Source organism: Guyanagaster necrorhizus, assembly GCF_019112545.1.
Source record: "Guyanagaster necrorhizus MCA 3950 unplaced genomic scaffold BT62scaffold_3, whole genome shotgun sequence".
Lineage (NCBI taxonomy): Eukaryota > Fungi > Basidiomycota > Agaricomycetes > Agaricales > Physalacriaceae > Guyanagaster > Guyanagaster necrorhizus.
Genome location: NW_025064882.1, coordinates 1,418,254 through 1,437,669, shown reverse-complemented (window position 1 = coordinate 1,437,669; position 19,416 = coordinate 1,418,254). Strand labels below are relative to the sequence as shown.

The window sequence follows — 19,416 nt, the reverse complement described above, 5'->3', positions numbered from 1 at the left end:
TTCGCTGCTTTTCTATGACGTTCCATATCCTCTCCTCATGTTTTGTGCAGTTCGACGTGCGTGCACCCACGGTTAATCACTGCGCTGATTGGTGATGGTGCTCTTCACTAGGCTGAACTACTGGATTTGGGTTTTTCTTGCTGAAAATCGCTCCGGTTCCGCGAAGGCGAACAAATGGAAGCCTAAGCAACTGAATAGGCTGGCACATGTGATTGATATCGTGGTGGGAAGGCAACTTTTCATTCGACAAGGTCGCCCCCAATGAATGGTCGTGTGATGGGTTTGTACACACAGTGGGGGCTGAAATGCGGCCCTACTAATTCGTTAATACGATAACCTGAGTCTTGTTTCATGATGAGAACAGCCTGTGGATGCTACAGATTTCGGATGTCTGATAAGGAAGAACTTGCAGAGATGTACTGTGCGAATGCCGAGTTGAACAAGTACCAGTTGAACCTCCCTGTCCGGACCTTTATGTACCGAAAAAAAATAGGGAATCATAAAAGCAAGACACAACGTCCAGAAAGTGAACAAGGCTTAAAATGCGGGGTAGAGTGCATGTGATGCGGGGTAATGCGAATTCAGAACTTTGGCACTGTCGGCCTCTCCCTGTGATCTAGAACCGGGTAATGGCCCTTACGAAGCTGTCGTAAAGAAAATCCTCAACTTTCGAGGGATTCCTGGGAAGTAAGATGGTGATTGATGTACCGGGCCTCGCATGGGCCTCGACTCCATTGCAGAAATCCCACTAAAAGGTCAGAGTCGAGAACTGAACGATGAGCCAAGACAGCGGTGCTCAAGCGCCAGACACGTGATGAATGAAATCGGGATCTTGCTAATGAATACAAAAGGTCGCCTGACTCAATCCCGACTTGTTTACTTCCTACCACCACCTTCTCTTCTGTCTCGAACCACCAATGTCTTCCAACTCTCGTACTACTGATTCCACCATGCATTCAGACCCAATTCCAATCATGTCCCGTCGCGGCCGTTCAGCCTCGATATCTTCATCGTCCTCTGGCTCTTCAAACTCTCCCACAGAGATACCGACTCCAATTTCCACCTCTTCCAGCCCTGTTCGTATTGGCCCTGTTTCACCAGGAAGCTCCCCAATACTCTCCTACGTTTTCTCCCAGTCGCCTACCAAAGCGCCTCCCGGCTCAGCTTCCACATACCCGTTCAGAAAGTTCGGGCCTGCGCCGGTTTTCGAAGGTATGTTCAGGTATTTCAAGCCGTTGCGTCCCACTAATCTCCTGCTGGCAGAGGATGAGGAGAAGGAAATACCTGTTGCAGCGCATGCTCGACGAGCTAGCACTGCTGTAGCAGGTCGTTTTGCGCAGCCGCAGCTTAGTATGCCTGAGCCTCACACAGAGCGCGGCACGGGCCTCTTACGAAGGCTCTCGATGAGCAGCACTTTCGCAAAGGTGGGTTCTCTGCATTGGAGTATAATAAATAGCTAACCTATCGATTGCATGCAGCCCTCAGACATGACGTCTCGATCGCCGCCCAATGCGCCACCCAATTCGGCTGTTAACCCCACTGAGGGCAAGCAACTACCGTTTGCTCGAGACAGTCGACCTCGCCGCTCCGCCACCATCAGTGTGGATACCAAGCAGCGCAGGGCTCCATCACCCATGGGCGAGCGCATTCTCAAGGGCCATTTCGACGGCTTCAACTAATCTTGCCTATGCTTTCCTCGCTGATTTTGTCGCTGGGTCTCACCACGCTCTCTTTCACCACCGTCATTCTTGTTGGCATTCCCTCCACAACATAATACCTGCAATCGTTGTGGATTGTACTACTCTAAGCATTGACAGTCCATTGACAATCACCTTCGGAAACATTTATGCATGGACTTCAATGCGTTGTAAGCACCATAGTCGTCATCAATGTATAATATCCCTTGGTCATCCTTCTCGTCGTCTGTTCTCGGTCCTATCCTTCCCCTTGCTCACCCCATAATCATTTCGATATGCACCCGACGGTAAAAGACCACTGTAATCTGGGCCATTTCGCTACTTGCATCTCCCTCTGTCGATTTTGGGCCGTGCCTTGCTTTTTAAACGGCTGTATTTCTGTGTAAATATGGTGAGTGCAATCATCTATGTTTGTTTCTTCTCCATAGCTCATTTTACATCACTAGCCATGTCTTGGAAAAATGTAAAATTCAAACAAGTCTTTTTCATAATCCCAATTTGTTTTTTGTAATACTAGCTTGTCTCCCTTTCAATCTTTTTGTTGCCTTTCTGTGTTTCGCAAGGAAAAAGCAGGTCAAATTAGATGAACTATAGAGAACGATACTGTACTTGAATTCAACTGGGTCGCCCCACAATTGGCATTGGCCGTTTCGAAAATACAATCTTCCTTTTGACGATAGCAATAACACGCCAACCAACCCCAGAATCGTTGCCTACATTCGTGTCCTCATCACAGACCATTTTGTCCTCCTCTTTGCTCTGAAGAGACGAGTACTTCTGTATTACGGCGATGGCTTTAGGAAGGTTAACAATCTTCCCTTCAAGGTGATGATGTCCAATGCGTAAAGTAGGCTTTTTCTGCTGAAATTTTAAGAGAGCGATGTGATCCACACATGCTGCACGAACCATAGCCTCGTCAATTGACAGTTTCCCAACCGGCTTGCCATTGCGCTCGCTTTCATGATTGCTCTCTACATCCAAAGTGCCCTGCAGCTCAATCAAGACAGTTTCGTCATGGGATACTTTGGCAAAGGCAGGGGACAGCTTCTGATTAGATATAGAGGAAATAGGGATGTCGATGGGGATTAACATCGTGGCGGAGAGATCTTGGGCGCTGGAGACACGACGCGTTGGTGACGCGTTATTTGCTAGGGATGGCAAACAAGTTAGCACTGCCACTCAACGATTCGTAAAGTTACTTGAGTACTACGGCGCAACAAGGCAAGTAATTACAATAAGGTATTAACCGAGGTTCCAAGCGTGTATAAAGTACAACACGCGTATCTATATCATCTCATCGCAACCATGTCATGTTCTAGGGCCTGGCAGATTGCCTCTAATCAAAGTTTCCATATTCCCAACTATAACATTCCTGCACATGGAAGATTCAGCCGTCAAGTAGTATGCTATTGCACCGGCTTACCACACAATCTTCTTCTGGAGCAGCCTCGGGCACTTGTCGTCCCATATCAACGCTGGGAGGCCAAGGATCTGTAAGAACTTTCTCAATCACGGTGACAATACCGTGTGTCCGTACATCGACAGTCCATGAAAGGTTCGAGACTGTATCATAGACAATGGATTCGCCCAGATGGCATCTAGGTGATGGTCGGACTCAGACGGATAGATTCGAAGAAAACGGCTTACCGAGACTCCATGGCGTATCCACCAAGGGCACAAGACGAGAGAATGCCGTTGCATGTTCCCATTGCAATGGGATCGGCCGTGTGGTAAACGTGTGTAATGTGTTGCGTGGAAGGCTAGGCACGGATAAATAAGTTGGTCTTATTCCTTTGGCAAGCGACGTACCGGTGACGGAAGATGAAGTCGAGACGCGGCCATTTTCTCTCCTGGAGATTCAAATGCGATAACTGGGGCGCCGAAAGTAACACCGACCAGACTTGCCAAAGCCCCACCCAAAGAATGTCCGATGATCCAAATGTTTGAATCTGGATACATGTACGAGAGGTTATTGTACAAGTTCTAGGCAGACGGAATGAGAAGAGTTTGAGGCACGTATTGATATTGAAGGCGTACCGTCCCAACAGGGTAGAAGAGACTTTCTTCTATGAGCGCCTCCTCAACGCAGTCCTGGTCACACTTCCATCCGCCACGATAACAACCGCAGACGGTAGTCCACGTCCAGTCGATCCGAGCGCAGCAGCAGCTGAAAAGCAAGTTGTCATTCAGTTTATCCTTCTTCACAGTTGGGCCTCCTCCACCAAATACGCCCGCAGAGGTTCCCTTGATGGATAGCACTACGGTCTCGTTGTCAGGCGTCGCAAAGACATGTCCTCTGAACCCGTCATCGTCGGGCTCCCAGCCAAATGGATAAGACTGCAGGAGGCTTAGCTCTATTCCGAGGGAGATTGTGAGGATACATACGACTGTCCAGTTTACGCCTAGATCGTACCATGAGCCCTCATCGGGTACGACGTAAGCATTGTTGGCCATTTTAGCCAACGCAAGGAGGGTCTCTCTGTCCTCGACATCTGGGGCAAGGACTTGATCTTCTTTCCAAGCCAGACTTTGACTTTGCCCAAACTTCATCGAGCGCACGCGAGCTTGAGAGAACGCATCAAAGGTAGGAGGCCGAAATGACTTTACTCTCCGGGTTGTTAGATCATACGAATTGCCACCGTAAGAGAGTAGAGACTTGGTATCGGTATTCGATGGAACGTCGGCAAAAACGACCCGAGCTGAAGACGAGACTGCGTGGACGTGGCGCAGCTGGAACTGCAGGGGCGGCGACGGCGCCAGAGGGACGGTCAGAAAGTTGAGCAATGGGACGAGGAAGCTCGCCAGGGAAGTTGGTAACATGGAAGCATAACACAGTATAGGCTACCAAGACGATGGAGTCGATGATGGCATTCGTACCAAGTCACCCCAACTTGTCACGGGCCGAACTTTCACTCTTTATCTTTGCCGCCAACCTTTTAAAATCTGAAGGTCGTCTCACAAGCGCTTCAACAGGCGGAGTAGCCTCATCCATATCAACACGCATCTCGACAACTTGGTCTACGCTCACGGAAGAAAACGCGAAAACAAGAATTACTATAACTATGATAGGTACGGAGTCGAATTGATTGGATGGTTACTGTATGATCTACAGTGTGGTACATCGAGGATAAAATGCCCCAAATTAGTAATGAATCCTCGAGCATAAATAAAAGGTGGAAAAAAACCCGTTCGACAAAACAGGAGCGACAGAGGTAAGTTAAATCTATGCATTTACTGCGAAGTAATATCAAGGGCATCCATGGCTAGACCCAGGGGATCAGTCATAGGTACATTTCGGCTTGCAATGACAGAATCAGTCCCAGAGGGAGCGCCAAAGAAGACCTCCGGGCTGGTACACGCAGCAACAGCCCTACGCATGTGTGTCGTCAAGAACGACAAGCCGACCTGATACGCGGCTAATTGAAAATCCTGATATCAGTACAACGTCATTGTCTGAGGCAAAAGGACGTACAGTTCATCCAACCGAAACCTTCACGCGGCACCATCTTGAAGTCAACACCCTGATTGCCATACTCCGCATCTACTAGGTGCGACAGCTTGACGGCATCAAACTAATTTAACAGAATGTTAGTAACAGATCATAATTATGGAAAAGAATCAACCAACAGACCTTCTCGGGAACGACCCCATTGAAATCAACGAAAGCAGTGGTCATCCTGGCAAATTCATGAGCCCACATTTAAATGAAATCATAGCGACATACATATACAGGAAACGATAGGCTAGTCGTTGCGCTTCTTCGAGATATCCATATCGTTCTAGCCCTACCCAAATCACGATCTGGTGAGGAGGCCTGTAAGCTGGTGTGAGAAGCGCATATTCGAGAGCTGAGAAGATAAAACTCATACCATGCGTAGCTATATCATGGGAAAAAATGTGTCAGATCTAGAAGACAACGAGACAGAAAGGCAGCATACGGATAATCCCACTGTCGGTTAGGCCGGTCCAAGGAAATCTTCCCGCGAGACTCTTCGGTCCCTGACACGACACCACCCAGAACTTCGAACTTTTTCAATGAATGCGATCTGGAAGGTACAAATAAATAGTAAGACATCCCAATCCCACCAGAACAGTGACGAGACAACGTACACAAGCTTCCGACATTGTTCCTCACTGGCACAGCCAGCCCAAAGTGGCCAAAACGCGGTCACACTCTCATACAATATCTGCTTCTCTTTAACCGTATCGTAATCGAAGTAAAGACCCTTCGTTTCGTTCCAAAGATGCCTGTCAATCATCTCCTTCCGAAACGCTGCCCTCTTGAACCACTCATCACTCCGCTGAACCCTCTTGCGTGAACTTTCCCTGCGAGGGTTCGAATATGCTTCCACTGAAGGAGGGAACGGTGACAGCGGGAAATCCTCATCCAACTCAAGTTCGTCATCGAACACCTCTCGGATTGCAGTTCCGATGTCAACCTCGTACTTGTATAGCAACGCCTGCAGGTCGATGGTCGCAAGGTTTGCACACCGCTTTTCAAACCTATACGTAGTGTCGTGTCCAGATTCGCGTACGGCACGATCGTGCAGAAAGTACTCGTCTAGCTGGGGCTCCTGCAACGTTCCGTCGTTGTATTTTTCGCTGAACTCCAGAACAGAAAGGCCATGCTTCTCGGCATAGGGCTCAAGGATGTGAGTGAAATGAGAGGCCTCCGTCTCGGGAGGTATCCCGAGGCCGTCTGGGCGATAGCGCGACAGTCCGGTTTTGGGATCCATGCGAGGCTCCGCAACCCACACAGTGTGATACTCCTTGATAGCTGCTTGAATAGCGCGTTTCAGCCAAGCCCGGTTGCCATCAACGTCAGACTGGTCGAGCTGATTGTAGATCTGAAGAGCCATGTCTGTGAGGAATGGTGGCTGTGTACGACAAAGATAGTAGCTTCGATTGCCGTTTAGGATCTTGTTGTAATGTCGAATTTCAAAGATGAAATGGTCGACCATGCCTTTGGCCATAGTCACCTGGCCATCGACGAGGAGTCCTAGAGATATGAAGTATGAGTCCCAGTTGTAGAGCTGCAGAATGGTGTAAGTGGCAAAGCTCATAAATCATACGACAGAAGGGACCTCGTTGAATCGTGCACCAGGAACGATGAAGGGAATGCCCTTCAAGGTCTTTCCACCTTTGCCATCGTCTACTTCGTTCATTGCCAGAGCGAGGATGCCAGGTTTAGAGTTTAGGCTCTTCACGAAAGCGGGGTCGTCAGGTTTCTCGGGAAGAACCTGTACATCAAGATTCATGTGTGGCTTCTCTTTAGCGACTTTTCGATAATATTCGGCCATGGCAGGTTCACCGTAGGGAACGTAAATTCGTGGGCTGGATCGACCTGTGCGGTTCTTTGGATCAGCAGTAATGATTTCAAGGCCGTCACCATCAATACGCCGCGTCAGGGAGTGCCAGAACGAGTTCTTGATCATACGTGACAAACGATCAACAGGATTCTCGGTGAGCCTGGCTTCGTCGAGGACGATTCTCTTTCTATTATGGTCGCGTGCGAGAGCAAGCTCTTGTAGCAGATTGGAGAGCATATATGTGCCCTAGAAGACATTGAATGAATGAACACAAAAAATGTAACTAAGGGCGCACCCGAATATCAAATGTCTTAAAACCATTGCTCGTCGCCGTTCCCAACGCCATCATCTTCGGGCCAGCGTCGGTGACACTTATCTGAAGGTCTCCGTCGGTATCTTCCTGCTCCAGAACGACTCGAATGGTCTCCTCGACGTCAATCAGGAACCGCCTAGGAGCGGTGACGGCTTTCTCGTCATGGGACATACGACGTGGTCTCAAGTGCCAGTCTTCCTCAAAGGCCGGTGCTCGCTTAGGCTTGTAGCCATGGATGTGAGACTGTGAGGAGGAGGGTAAGTACTTTCTTGAAAGCACGGAAAAGAGAACGAGATCTACGTGACTGTACGTCCGGGAACGTGTAAATGACTCCCCGCCTCCGTAATAAGTGGCAGCATCAACATTGACGGGTTTGCTTGCCTGGTCGTCAATAAATGACACGCCGGTTGGATGATTAAGAATGGGCGCCATAAAGGAGAAAAAGAAAAAGACGAAGAGATAATGGATGAAAGGAAAGGAATGAGCGGAAACAATGTGGGGTAAAGGCACAGATCCGTGCGAAACTGATACTGATGCCACCTGCTTGCTGACAACGATGATCTCGACATCGGACAAGTGACGCCAGAAATGTACCTTCTCTACCATGGACATCGCACTCTTTCTCTATTGTTCCTCAATTCTGGCAGTACAGTGTGACACCCAGAATGCCTACAGTTAGAATGTTGGCCTTTATAAACGCTCAAACGGGACCTTGTCTTCTGAAGGGCCATCATTTTATGTGCATTCAGTAATAACACAAACTCCGCTTCGAATTTATCGGCTGATGGGTCGACGTTGTCATACTTTTATTTCGTTCAGAACACTCCACTCACGTATGGAAATGGTATCCACAAATTCCCCCCCTCAACGCGATATTAATCCGATTTACGTCTCTAGAGCGGATAAACGTAAAGATAAATATTGTTCAAACTTCTAAACAGGGCTTATCGCGGCCCTCTAATAAAGCATGGGCTATGCACCGCGAATCTGATGGAACTCTACCGATACGTGATTCATTACTTACAACCGGGACATCTTTCTTTGCGCATTATTTATTAAAACTCCTATCAATGATTGATACATGACAATTGCGAAGAGAGGAAAAGGCCCAATTTTCACCGCTAGCCTACAGTAGTTAAACATCATTACGATTACAGAGGTAGTTGTATGTACTCGATGTGTCTTGCTAGCACTTGGAAGAAGAGATGAATCAGTGATCATGCATGTGTTATCACAAAAGTGAACCTCAAAAATTTTTGATCATTTTTGATCAACTCCTTTTTTTTTTGGGTGGGGGCTATTGCAGATCCTGTGACACAGTCGCTTCCAACGTGCAGCCAGGGATTGAAACCAAACATTTGTTGTTAGTACTATAAATAGATTTTGGTTTCACCATGGGGAAATGCATTATGCACTGTCTCAGAGTGTGGGACTCAGAAATTGTAACTCAGCTGAGTTATCTTCTACTTCTCACACCCTTCTTACCTTGCACTTCCCAGCCTTCAACATTACTCTATACTCACTAAAACCCTGTCAGTTTCTGTCCAGTCATTCAGAAACTGATGCTTGTTGAGGATTGAGCCAGCTCATATTCTTAACACTAGATCTTTGTTAAATGCCTTCTTTCTGAAGTGGGCTTGTGACATTAGACAGTTGAATTCCAGTCTTCTGTTTATCTTCTTCTTTCATCTGTTCCTAATTTCCTCTGATATGAAAGATGTGTTCTCTCATTGGATTACCCTCTCACACCAGGTATTTCAGATGGTTTGCATGAATAAGGAGATAACAATTCAGAAGAATCACTCTTTTCCTCCTTCTCTGAGTCCACTTGGTGACTTAAATGCTGAGACCACACATGCTAGAATATTCAACTTTCTGGGGAGTGTCATAGAATATTACATCTCTCTAGGTCTTCTAAATTTCTTACTGTCCTGAAGAAGAGCATTCAGTCATAATATGATTCATGTTTTCTATACTGCTGTTGCAGTGAGTGTAGTATGCTCTGCTGTAGCATTAGAGAGCAAAATTTAGCTATTTTGCTCTTATCTGATAGGCATTGTGCATCATCATTCAGAGAAAATATCTTGTGTTATGATTGATATCTCTATGTCTGATTGATTTTCAGAGCACTGATTCTGACAGTTTAATCCTGAAATATTTATTCACTCTCTTAATGGCTAGCTTTACATTTGCTACTGATTTAGCATGTTGTGGGAGAATCTAGTTTTTTTGTTTTTGGAAGGCCTTGTAGGTATGGCTTTGTGTCAGTTTACTCAGAGCAGCTTCTGTGACTTTGTTTTGAGTCTATTTTCAAGTCAATGGAGTCATCTTATTCTTTTTCAGCCCCTTCTTTTGCTAATATGTTCACTTTATTGTTTTCAAGATGTTTATCTTTGCCTCTAACTTATTTCATTATTGTGATCTGTTTTCTGCTGCATAGGCTGGCTATAGTTGCTTAGAGGATTTTTCAGTTAAGTATACCTGTATAATCTATATCTTCTATCTTTTTCAACAATGTTGACATATATTAGAGTATGTGTTTTGAGCTCATATTATTATGCAGAGCAGCTCTCTTTGATCCTGACTGTGAGCTTCTTTGTCACCACTATCTTGCCAATCTGGATTGTTTGAGGCATGGACATAAGGATTCTTAGGGAGATTTCTATGTTATTTTCTCCCATTACAAGAATTCCAGCAATAGCTCTTATCTTGGAGTTGATCTTATCTATACTGAATCCATCTATTGTTGTATGGATCATCTTTCCTGATAGTGCACTAAGTCATAGATTTAGTAGCTCATCATAAAGTATACACTCATTTGGTTTTTTGCAGCTCAGATTCTTCATTGTTTTATCAATGTAGCAGTCACATCATATTCCTCAAGACTTGCTATTGGGATTTGAGTCATTTAGGAACTGGAAAATTTTTTCCACTTCTATGACTAAATGTAGATTGTGGTTTTTGCAGAGGCATATACTTGCTGATAATCAAGTTAAAAGATGTATTTTTGGATTGGCTTCAAAGTGGAACCAAATTGGTTGACTTCAGAGTATTTCTTTGGAGAATATGATATTTCTGTCTATACACCAGTTTCTTTTGCTATAGATAAAATTTGTTGTAGGTCTTTAGGTAATTTTGATTTTTTTTGCATTAAATGACTGTAGAAAGATATTTATTTTGATATTCTGGTTGATATTTTTTTCTGAGCTCAGACTTATATGAGCCAAGATATCATAAAAAGTTCAGGTTGGTTTCTGATCAGAGAAGAGCTCCTTCATCCATATGGCTTTGATTGCTTTGTTGTGGACTTGTATGTCAAGAATCCTTAAACCTTTCTGGTCTCTCAAAGACTTTAATTTTTCAAAGTTAATAAGATTTTGTGTTTTTTCTTTCTAAATAAACTTGCATTCTTTTTTTTCTAATTTGCTTTCAACATGCTTTGGCATGTCTTATACTGCTGTTAAGTATTGGATCAGTCCTCCTATTATCATTTAAATTATAGCATATCAGTTAGAGACAGAGAGATGAGCCAATTTTCAGTGGGCTAGGCTGTTATCTATTTTTTCTATTACTGAAGACCAGACTGTATCCTCAGAGATGTTATTTCCAAACCAGGCTCTTAGGATACATATTGCTTTATATTCTTTTATAATATGTATATTATTAGATATTTGTTTAAAGTTAGCTTTGCTCCTTTGACTGTTTAATACATTTAAGCAGAACTCTTTGCTTCTGATTGGTATGATTTATGTTTTTGTAATATTGGAATATGCTCCACTGGCAAGACATCAGATGTCTAGAGGCTTCATCAAAATCATCCTCTTCTTGAAAAAACATTATAGTGCTATCTGCAAAGAGCTTGATAATTAATTTTTTCTCTGATTTTGAGACTTTTAGACCTTTGAGGTTTAATTTGTGGAGCATTTCAGCCAGAGATTCAATAGCAAGATTGAATAGCAGGCAAGATAGAGGATCACCTTGATATACATCTCAAGTTATCTTGAATAGTGAGCTGAAGCATTCATTTATCATGATTCTTATAAATATATATTTATATAAGGATTTTACAGTGAATATGAACTGTGATGAAATTTGGAAAGCCTCTATCACTCTCCATAAATAATCATAGCTTATTTTATCATATGCTTTTTTCCTGATCAAGAGTGATGATCATAGGCCAAAAATGACAAAGGACATCAAAGAATATGTTAAAGGGTGTGAGATATGCTAATAGACTAAGTTCTCTATCTGAGCCTGAGCCACACTGTTGCACTTGAATGAACTACTAACACAATCATAGATCCACATATCCATCAACATAGTGACTGAACTTCCTGATTGCAATAAATATGATGCAATCATCATGATTGTTGATAGGTTTTCTAAAGCAATCATTCCAATTGCATGCTCAATGGAACTTTCCTTCAAGAGGTGGACAAAGATACTTCATGATGAGGTATATACCAAATATGAGATGCCATAAGTCATCATCTCAAACCAAAATCCACAATTCATCTTAAAATTCATCAATGACTTATACAGACTGCTCAATATTCACAGCAACACCTCCACAGCTTATCACCCTCAGACAGACAGTCAGATCAAATGCATCAACCAAGAAATTGAAAAATATCTTCACATGTTCATCAACTACTGACAGAACAACTGGACAGAATAACTAGCACTCACAGCCTTTTAGTACAACAACCACATCCACTCTGCCACTGGCAAGATGCCCTTCTTTATCAACTATGGCTGGCATTCAAATATGGCCAGAATAATGTGAACACACACCATGATCTCCACTTCAACCAATTTTGCTACAACCATGGTAAAAATCCATCTCAAAACAGAAACAGCATTACAGAAGGCTGCTAATATCATAAAAGCATAATATGACAAACACTGGCAACCAGCACATTTATATAACATAAATAACAAGATGTGGCTTGACACCATAAACTTTCATCTCTCACACCTAAAACAAAACTTGATAACAAGTATACCAGCACATTTACCATTATCACCAAAGTCAGGAATTCTGTCTACAAATTCAGACTGCCCTCACATTGGTGAATTTATAACATGTTCAATAAAACACCTCTTACTCCATTCATAGTTTCCACCTTCCTAAATCAAGAACAACCACTGCTACCACCATCTGATCTGATCAATGACAAAGAACATTATGAAGTTGATCAAGTACTCCACTATAAAACATGATAAATATATAAACATAGAGATAGCATGACTATAACTGTTGACTATCTAGTCAGCTAGAAGGGATACAGCCTAGAGTCTAACCAATGAGTAAACAAATGACATATGAATACAAATGATGCTATACATAACTATAAACTATTGCTAAATTGACCTACAAATAGGTCAATATCTTCATGAATCTTCTGAGAAGAAGGGCAGGTTATCTGCACAATGGCCCTCATCTAATACAACTACAACCATCCTTTAATTAAGCCATCAGAATGATAGTCTTAAGGAGAGGGTAATGTTATAATTTTTCCTACTTTTATTTTCATTTCTGCAGTATTAACCCCTATTTATGCTTAGTCAGAATGCCTAGACTAACAATAGGACTGTGGGGGTATTTTGATCAACACAGCCACCAGACCTGAAACACAAAGCGACACCCTGACAACAAGACAATTGGTCTATTGTAGGTAACTACAATGCCCTAGGATAATGGGCACTATAACACAGAACACTTACAATTAGTAGTACTATATTTATTGAGAGATGAATGGTATATAAGTAGCATAACTAACACCATGTATCCCTAGTCTCAAACTATCCTTTATTCTACTGCTTTACCTTGAGTCAACTACTTGTATTGACCTTAGGATATAACAACTACAAACACATCAAGTGGACTTAAGCGTGATTGTACAAACACGATACAGTGCTTATTTACCACGTGTCATAGTTCATGTGTCACTCAGGCCTAACACTTGCTTGGCTCATAGGATTCTTTTCTTGTTGAGGGGATCCAGCTGGATCATCTTCTTGTGCATTTTGGTGGGAGCATGGCTCTCCTCTCTGGTTTGTGGCATGACCACTCTTATAAGTTGGGGTCTCATCTATGGGTACTCGAGCCACATGAGTTTGTCGAGAAACTTGACTGATGTCTTTGGCATGTTTGCTGTCGACACCTACCATTGTGGGCTTGCATGGTTTCTCCCGAGTCTACACATTATGTAGCTGGGGAGGCAGCTGGCACATTCCTATCATTGTCTGGGGGACCGAGAGACATTCGGTCAACCGCATCATTCTCAAGGAATTCCGATGCTGGTTCCCCACTGTCACTACTCACACTACCATCTTGAATAGAGGAATAACCAGTGGGTATGTCAGAGTCTTGATGGTGTAGTGCGAGGCCTGTACCGTAACGACCGCATTCGTAGTTTGATTCATCTCTATATTCTAGACAGTTAGTAGCAACTAATTTCACATACCGAGTCTGCCAAACTGCGGCATGCTAAGGTAGATCCGCTTAGAAGAGATTCCCCGGTGAGGAGGAGTTCCAAGCAGTCGTGGCTCTACCGGCCTTGTCGGAGTTTGTTATATCGCCCCTCCCTGCTCAGCAGTCCCACTTACCTCCACTAAGTCATCAATAATCAGAACGGGGAGATGCATTGATGAGTGTTAGCAGGATCTAACGGACTTCTCATCGCTCCAGTCTCACCCCTGGATCCGCTATTTCAAGCTTGATGCTCGTCGAGATTATCCTAGCAGTAGTAAAATATCTCAATTAAACACATACAACTGTATTCTATGGCATCTAAGTGGTACGCTGACTACTGCTTTTTACCACGCCTAACTATATTCCAGCGGTCGTAATCTTTCTTTCCATGTTTCGATCAACCGCCTGGTTCCGGGCTGTCCTCCCTTCGCTTGCGGAAATCGTCTTTTGGGGTTTCTGATTTCATCATTCCGAGTCGGCGTTCGTCGGTGGAGGGGCCGTACCAGGTAGAATCCACCTCCGGGAAGGGGCATGCATGGCTCGGATGATTTTGGTTCTTGCACCAGTCGCAGCCAACGATCTTGTCGACGTTGATCAGCTGTTGGTAGTTGACTCGGATCTTCAGTTTGCGGATGTGCGCGGCTATCGATCTGTGCATGTCCAGGTTGTCGGTGATGGGTTCTCTCGTCAAGAGGAAGACCGGACCTTTGTCGTCTTTGAAATTCTTCGTCTCAATGTACGAGAGACGCCAGGACTGAGTCATCTTGACTGTGAGCTCGGCGGGATTTCCTGAACGTCCTTGGGTCTGGGTGATGTGTTTGACTAGGTTTTGGATGGAGACGTCGGGCCAGGTGGCGGCTTTGATGCATGCGAGAGCTTCAGCTATCAGATCAGGGTCGTTGCTAACGACGTTGCCCTGGAAAGCTGTGATGGCCCAAGCTAGTGCCTTCGGGTTAAATGGGACGAGGTTCCAAACAGCATGCGATGCCGTTTGCGAAGCATTGGTTCCAGAGGAGGAATTTGGCGAAGTCCTCAGAGAAATCTGTAATGATCAGGGGCCACGGCTTGTCGAAGGCGGTCTTTCTGCTGCGACCTTCATCTTTATTCCTGCCTTTCTTGTCCTCCTTCGCTTCGATAGGGAAGGACACCGTGAGCTTTCCCTTGTCCGGGAAGTCGAGGTCTTCGAGAAAGGTTTTCAGTAATAGATCTGCCCGTCGGTTTTCGGCGTAGAACTTAGGACCTGCTCCGAAAGGGACGGCTGCGATAAACTTTTCAGGGGAGGTGGCAATGGCGTCACGCATGTCCTCTGGGAAAGCAGCCGTGATATGACTCCATGGGATGAAGACGCGGGGGTGTGTGGCGTCCGTGAATGGGGTTTCAGAACCCGCGGGGAGTGTCGCAGGCGTTTCGCCAGAGCAGGTGAACTTATCGTAGGGGAATAGGCAGGTTGGCGGTGGCACGAGGGTCAGGGAATTCGTATGGCATCGGGTGCGAAGTGGGCAAGGTTTGTCTTTGGTGACGATTCTCTGTTTTCCTCGTCTTCGGGCGGGGGAGGTGCCTGATCTTCGGTCAGAGAATTAGTTTTTTGAAGGGTCGTATGAACGCTCGTTTTGCCTGGCACTGGTTCCGGGGGGTGAGAGGGAGGAATAGAACTCTATGGCGGACTGGCGCTCCTTAAATATGATTTGAGACGTCCTAGTTTTGCACGGACAAAGGGCGAGCATTCATCTTCTTTATGACCTCGTGTCAAATGTCGTATCACGGGAGCCGGCCTGGGTGGCGTTGTCTTTCTAGAGCATATTAAAAATTCTTTATTCTCGCTAGTTAGAGACGTCCAGTGGCATCGTACCATCATACTCTGGGGTGGTTGCCCTGCCTTTCTATGGTGGGATTTTCGCGGCGTTCTTAGGCTGGAAGGCCTTGGGAAAGGGTTGTGGTCTCAACTAGCTACTACATGTGGTAGTTAGTGGTCTCAAGACGAGACGTTTCTCCTAATCGGTGAAGGTGCAGGAACGACTATTTCTTTCTCTCGTCGTCTTGGCGAGCGAAATCCCTTTTCAAGTGGCAAGGCGCCGAACCCGGTTTTTTTTCGATCAACAACTTTTGATACTCCTCTTTCCTCTACAACTATGTCCAAGGCCAATGAACTCTTTCCAAGTATTGGATTCGCTGCGGATAAAGCGGATTTATTACCTGAAAAAGATCATGAAATCGACGAATCAAACGCAGACGATACAGACGATAGGCCTACTCAAGAAATCGAGTCACTCTGCATGAAATGTGGCGAGCAGGTCCCTATCTTACTCTATCTGAGGTCAAAATCATCTTATTGTTCTCATGGTAGGGTGTCACCAGGATGCTACTCACATCTATTCCATTCTTCCGCGAAGTTATCGTGATATCATTCAGATGTGAACACTGCGGAGCGACGAACAATGAAATACAGTCTGCAAGCACTATACGTCGTGTGTTCATATCCCGTTCTCATCATTAGCATTATCTGATAACATGTAGCTGAGGGTACCATCTACACTGCTCGTATAGTCTCCCGATCCGACCTTAACAGACAAATTGTGCGCTCTGAAAGCTGTGAGATCGTGGTCCCAGAATACGAACTCACACTTCCACCTTCTACTCGCGGTCAGCTCACGACAGTGGAAGGCCTGATCCGTGATGTCATAGCTGATCTGAGCATGGACCAACCGCTGCGGCGCATACAGGATGAAGATAGTTACACGAAAATTCAAGCTCTAATTGACAAACTGAAGGATGTCATTGGCGACGAGGAAGACAAAGACGTACATGTCGGAAAGACATCACAGAAAGACCATATTCCTTTGACACCTTTCACGCTCAAATTGGACGACCCCGCTGGAAACTCGTTCATTGAGTTTGTGAACAATATGGCAGACCCCAAGTGGAATATGAGAACGTATCCGCGGACATTGAAGCAGAATGTAGCACTAGGACTGGTTGCGCCGCCTAAGGAGAACAATGAAGGAGCCCTCCAGGCCGTGAAAGGGGGTGATGAAGAATTGGGTGGTGGCGAGGCTGGAACTGACGGAGAGATCTTTGTCTTCAATGGACCGTGTTCGAGCTGCGGGCATCCTATTGATACTATGATGAAGAAAGTCAACATACCTTACTTCAAAGTATGTTGCCTTTTTGTTCATGTTCATGTTTCTGACGATATCGTAGGATGTCATCATAATGTCCATTAACTGTGATCATTGTGGATACAGGGACAATGAAGTCAAGTCCGGTTCTGCTATCTCCGAAAAGGGCAAACGGATAACACTTAAGGTCGAGGACCGTGAAGACCTGAGCAGGGATATTCTTAAGGTATTGTCTACTTCGTTACTGACATTTCAGGACTAAGGTATTTTCCAGAGTGAAACCAGTGGTATCACGATTCCAGAAATCGATCTCGTACTACAACACGGCACCCTTGGGGGTCGTTTCACCACCCTCGAAGGTATTCTCAACCAAGTTTACGAGGAGCTGTCAGAAAAGGTACTCCAAGCCGGCGACTCTCTGACTGTCGGCGATAGGAAGTCATTCGAAGAATTCCTCAAGGGCCTAAAAGAGGTAAATGATTCAAAATACATTTCTACTATACTAATTCCATTTTTCAGGTGAAGAATGTTGAAAGACCTTTCACACTCATTCTCGACGACCCTTTGGCCAACTCGTATGTGCAGAACTTGTATGCTCCCGACCCAGATCCCAACATGACTATTGAGTTGTATGACCGGACATGGGAGCAGAACGAGGAGCTAGGTCTGCATGGCATGAAGGTAGAGAATTACAAGGAAGATGAAGAGAAGGAAGAGCGGTCATGACAGTACATTTACATGTAGGTAGCAGTATCACGATTTACGGCAAGTATTCAATAATCAAAGCATATAAGTACGTGTGCAGTTTTCTTGTACCAAGTAGATTAACCGAAGTAGACAACTGAATTGTAACCTGTAATCATATACCAGCTTCAGCGGGTATGCCGAGAGCCGCCAACGCCTCCAGACCAAGCTTAGCCCAATGAGAAACTACAGCTTCATTTTCGAACCATAATTTGTCTTTCTCAGCCATAGAGGATGGGAATAAAGGATTGATATGCTGGCCGTCTGGCGGTTGCGGAGACTCAGAAGGAGAATTAGCTTCCGATTTGCAATTCAACTCTGGAAATCTGGCCGCTTCAAGGACGGGGGAAGGACATATCGATTTATGCTCAGCAGTTTGAGATGAAGGCTGAAGCAGAGGAGACAATGGGGGGTAGGGGGAAGTCGACTGCTCTTCTAACGACGAAATCAAATTTCTTCTAACTGAGGAAGAACCATCATCTGGAACAGGTTGTGATGAACTTGTTACTTCTGTTAAATCGCGCATTGGCGTTCGTAGAAGTGACGAAAAGGGAGAAATATCACCACGCATGTGTGCTATGGATGGGAGTGAAGCTTTCTCGGGAGATATAAATGTTATTTCGACGGCAGGCGAGGGGCTGTCAGGTCTGTCAGAGTCAGAAGGGCGGGAATTTTCGTCATTGAGGCCAGCGTAGTCGCTAATCCGTCTGCTGCGTTTCCTCGTGGGATCCCCTAAAATTTCAACCTCATCATCAACAGATGTTTCCTCCGGCGTTGGAACTGATTTCTCTTTCTGGTCCTCCTCATGCACACCATCCCATAGGCCATATTGACGCATCCATCCAGAAACATTGCTCTCCACCTTTATCCTATCGAGCACACCGATAACAACCAGCAAGACCTGATCATAGCCAAGGGCCTGCTTCTTTGCCCTTTTCCGCTTTTTCGTGGAAACGGTAGCGTCTTCATTCTGAACATCAGAATGAGGCTTGTCTCTTTCGTGTTGCCGTGTAGCGAGATCGCGGCTTCGAATTTGGGCGGTGTACTCGGGTACGCAGAAGTGGTTCCAGGGCTGAAGGTGAGCTTTAAGAGGAGAGTCATCGAGAAGGAGTGTGGTGAGGGCGGAATGAACATAAACGGAATCGGGAGGTTCGTTCAAAGGCACCAGCTCGTCTACTGAACGAGAGGGTTGAACTTGGCTGCTTGATATTGAAGACGGCTGGTCATCTCGGTCTGGCAATAGATAAAGCGTAGCCCATGGCTTAGCAAGGTTCTTCGTAGTCTGTGTTTTCTGGTCTGCAAGTCCGTTCAATAGGATGACCAAGGAAGAAATAAGAAACACACGATATTGTGCACTTGTCAACCCAAGCGTGTCTCGAGCCCACACAGCAACCAACTTCTCCTTTTCCCCCTCGAAGCACTGATCCACCATATGGTTAACATTGAATGGTTGCGCAGAACTCCAAACCATGGTATCCAACCACTTTAGCGTCTTGGGATGAAATAGGTACTGCCTGAATGATCCCATGTAGGGACGGGGATGCATGACACGGGGCTGAGGTTCTGAAGAGTCATTGACTCTGTCACGCCGGTATCTGCGAGAACTTTGGGGTTTCACCTCTCTATACAGCAAAGTGCCGTTTAAATCTAGAATGAGAAGCTTTCTCAAGGAAGAGGGGTCATCTATATGCGTAGAAGGCTGCTGTGAGAGCTCGAGGTATTCAGCAGAAGGCTCGGTAGGCATTGGTGGGGGCAAAGG

General features: G+C 45.2%; 7 protein-coding genes across 7 annotated transcripts; 2 read left to right on the top strand and 5 right to left on the bottom strand.

Annotated features, from left to right (window-relative positions):
- Positions 1-697: 697 nt before the first annotated feature.
- Positions 698-1,968, top strand: BT62DRAFT_418422 (uncharacterized protein). Its single transcript, XM_043180833.1, has 3 exons — positions 698-1,212; positions 1,264-1,424; positions 1,479-1,968. Exons 1-3 carry the CDS (start codon positions 918-920, stop codon positions 1,677-1,679), a joined length of 657 nt encoding a protein of 218 aa, XP_043044848.1. The 5' UTR covers positions 698-917; the 3' UTR covers positions 1,680-1,968.
- Positions 1,969-2,128: 160 nt separating this feature from the next.
- Positions 2,129-2,849, bottom strand: BT62DRAFT_418286 (uncharacterized protein). Its single transcript, XM_043180831.1, has 2 exons — positions 2,604-2,849; positions 2,129-2,555 (listed from the first exon to the last, which is right to left on the bottom strand). The coding sequence occupies exons 1-2, from the start codon at positions 2,787-2,789 to the stop codon at positions 2,313-2,315; spliced, it is 429 nt and encodes a 142-aa protein (XP_043044847.1). The 5' UTR covers positions 2,790-2,849; the 3' UTR covers positions 2,129-2,312.
- Positions 2,850-2,852: 3 nt separating this feature from the next.
- On the bottom strand, positions 2,853-4,578 carry BT62DRAFT_927028 (alpha/beta-hydrolase). Its single transcript, XM_043185166.1, has 6 exons — positions 4,083-4,578; positions 3,735-4,034; positions 3,507-3,680; positions 3,345-3,457; positions 3,121-3,295; positions 2,853-3,069 (listed from the first exon to the last, which is right to left on the bottom strand). Exons 1-6 carry the CDS (start codon positions 4,515-4,517, stop codon positions 3,034-3,036), a joined length of 1,233 nt encoding a protein of 410 aa, XP_043044846.1. The 5' UTR covers positions 4,518-4,578; the 3' UTR covers positions 2,853-3,033.
- An 83-nt stretch (positions 4,579-4,661) lies between these two features.
- On the bottom strand, positions 4,662-7,828 carry BT62DRAFT_927027 (glycoside hydrolase family 37 protein). Its single transcript, XM_043185165.1, has 10 exons — positions 7,620-7,828; positions 7,302-7,562; positions 6,782-7,252; positions 5,808-6,730; positions 5,630-5,743; positions 5,602-5,603; positions 5,422-5,512; positions 5,329-5,374; positions 5,170-5,269; positions 4,662-5,113 (listed from the first exon to the last, which is right to left on the bottom strand). Exons 1-10 carry the CDS (start codon positions 7,749-7,751, stop codon positions 4,929-4,931), a joined length of 2,325 nt encoding a protein of 774 aa, XP_043044845.1. The 5' UTR covers positions 7,752-7,828; the 3' UTR covers positions 4,662-4,928.
- A 6,366-nt stretch (positions 7,829-14,194) lies between these two features.
- Positions 14,195-15,564, bottom strand: BT62DRAFT_1071918 (uncharacterized protein; the record flags this gene model as incomplete). Its single annotated transcript, XM_043178815.1, has 3 exons — positions 15,401-15,564; positions 14,774-15,355; positions 14,195-14,721 (listed from the first exon to the last, which is right to left on the bottom strand). The coding sequence occupies exons 1-3, from the start codon at positions 15,519-15,521 to the stop codon at positions 14,195-14,197; spliced, it is 1,230 nt and encodes a 409-aa protein (XP_043044844.1). The 5' UTR covers positions 15,522-15,564.
- Positions 15,565-15,789: 225 nt separating this feature from the next.
- BT62DRAFT_417475 (zf-ZPR1-domain-containing protein) lies at positions 15,790-17,706 on the top strand. The gene is made up of 6 exons (XM_043180830.1): positions 15,790-16,088; positions 16,142-16,262; positions 16,312-16,949; positions 16,996-17,139; positions 17,188-17,385; positions 17,433-17,706. Exons 1-6 carry the CDS (start codon positions 15,927-15,929, stop codon positions 17,637-17,639), a joined length of 1,470 nt encoding a protein of 489 aa, XP_043044843.1. The 5' UTR covers positions 15,790-15,926; the 3' UTR covers positions 17,640-17,706.
- A 66-nt stretch (positions 17,707-17,772) lies between these two features.
- BT62DRAFT_916373 (uncharacterized protein) lies at positions 17,773-19,401 on the bottom strand (the record flags this gene model as incomplete). Its single annotated transcript, XM_043183986.1, has 1 exon — positions 17,773-19,401. The coding sequence occupies one exon, from the start codon at positions 19,399-19,401 to the stop codon at positions 17,773-17,775; it is 1,629 nt and encodes a 542-aa protein (XP_043044842.1).
- Positions 19,402-19,416: the final 15 nt, after the last annotated feature.

Excerpts from the sequence above, each read along its gene's own strand:
- BT62DRAFT_417475 (XM_043180830.1), top strand. The coding sequence starts at position 15,927 with ATGTCCAAGGCCAATGAACTCTTTCCAAGTATTGGATTCGCTGCGGAT. Across the intron at positions 16,263-16,311 it reads GTCTGCAAGCACTATACGTC|CTGAGGGTACCATCTACACT; the intron begins GTGTGTTCATAT and ends GATAACATGTAG. Across the intron at positions 17,386-17,432 it reads TCCTCAAGGGCCTAAAAGAG|GTGAAGAATGTTGAAAGACC; the intron begins GTAAATGATTCA and ends TCCATTTTTCAG.
- BT62DRAFT_418286 (XM_043180831.1), bottom strand. The coding sequence starts at position 2,789 with ATGTTAATCCCCATCGACATCCCTATTTCCTCTATATCTAATCAGAAG. Across the intron at positions 2,556-2,603 it reads TGTCAATTGACGAGGCTATG|AAAAAGCCTACTTTACGCAT; the intron begins GTTCGTGCAGCA and ends AAATTTCAGCAG.
- BT62DRAFT_927027 (XM_043185165.1), bottom strand. The coding sequence starts at position 7,751 with ATGGCGCCCATTCTTAATCATCCAACCGGCGTGTCATTTATTGACGAC. Across the intron at positions 5,375-5,421 it reads GCCTATCGTTTCCTGTATAT|GATGACCACTGCTTTCGTTG; the intron begins GTATGTCGCTAT and ends TGAATTTGCCAG. Across the intron at positions 5,114-5,169 it reads AGGTTTCGGTTGGATGAACT|CCGCGTATCAGGTCGGCTTG; the intron begins GTACGTCCTTTT and ends ATTTTCAATTAG.
- BT62DRAFT_927028 (XM_043185166.1), bottom strand. The coding sequence starts at position 4,517 with ATGTTACCAACTTCCCTGGCGAGCTTCCTCGTCCCATTGCTCAACTTT. Across the intron at positions 3,458-3,506 it reads GACTTCATCTTCCGTCACCG|CCTTCCACGCAACACATTAC; the intron begins GTACGTCGCTTG and ends ATCCGTGCCTAG. Across the intron at positions 3,070-3,120 it reads CTCCAGAAGAAGATTGTGTG|GAATGTTATAGTTGGGAATA; the intron begins GTAAGCCGGTGC and ends TTCCATGTGCAG.
- BT62DRAFT_418422 (XM_043180833.1), top strand. The coding sequence starts at position 918 with ATGTCTTCCAACTCTCGTACTACTGATTCCACCATGCATTCAGACCCA. Across the intron at positions 1,213-1,263 it reads GCCTGCGCCGGTTTTCGAAG|AGGATGAGGAGAAGGAAATA; the intron begins GTATGTTCAGGT and ends TCCTGCTGGCAG. Across the intron at positions 1,425-1,478 it reads TGAGCAGCACTTTCGCAAAG|CCCTCAGACATGACGTCTCG; the intron begins GTGGGTTCTCTG and ends GATTGCATGCAG.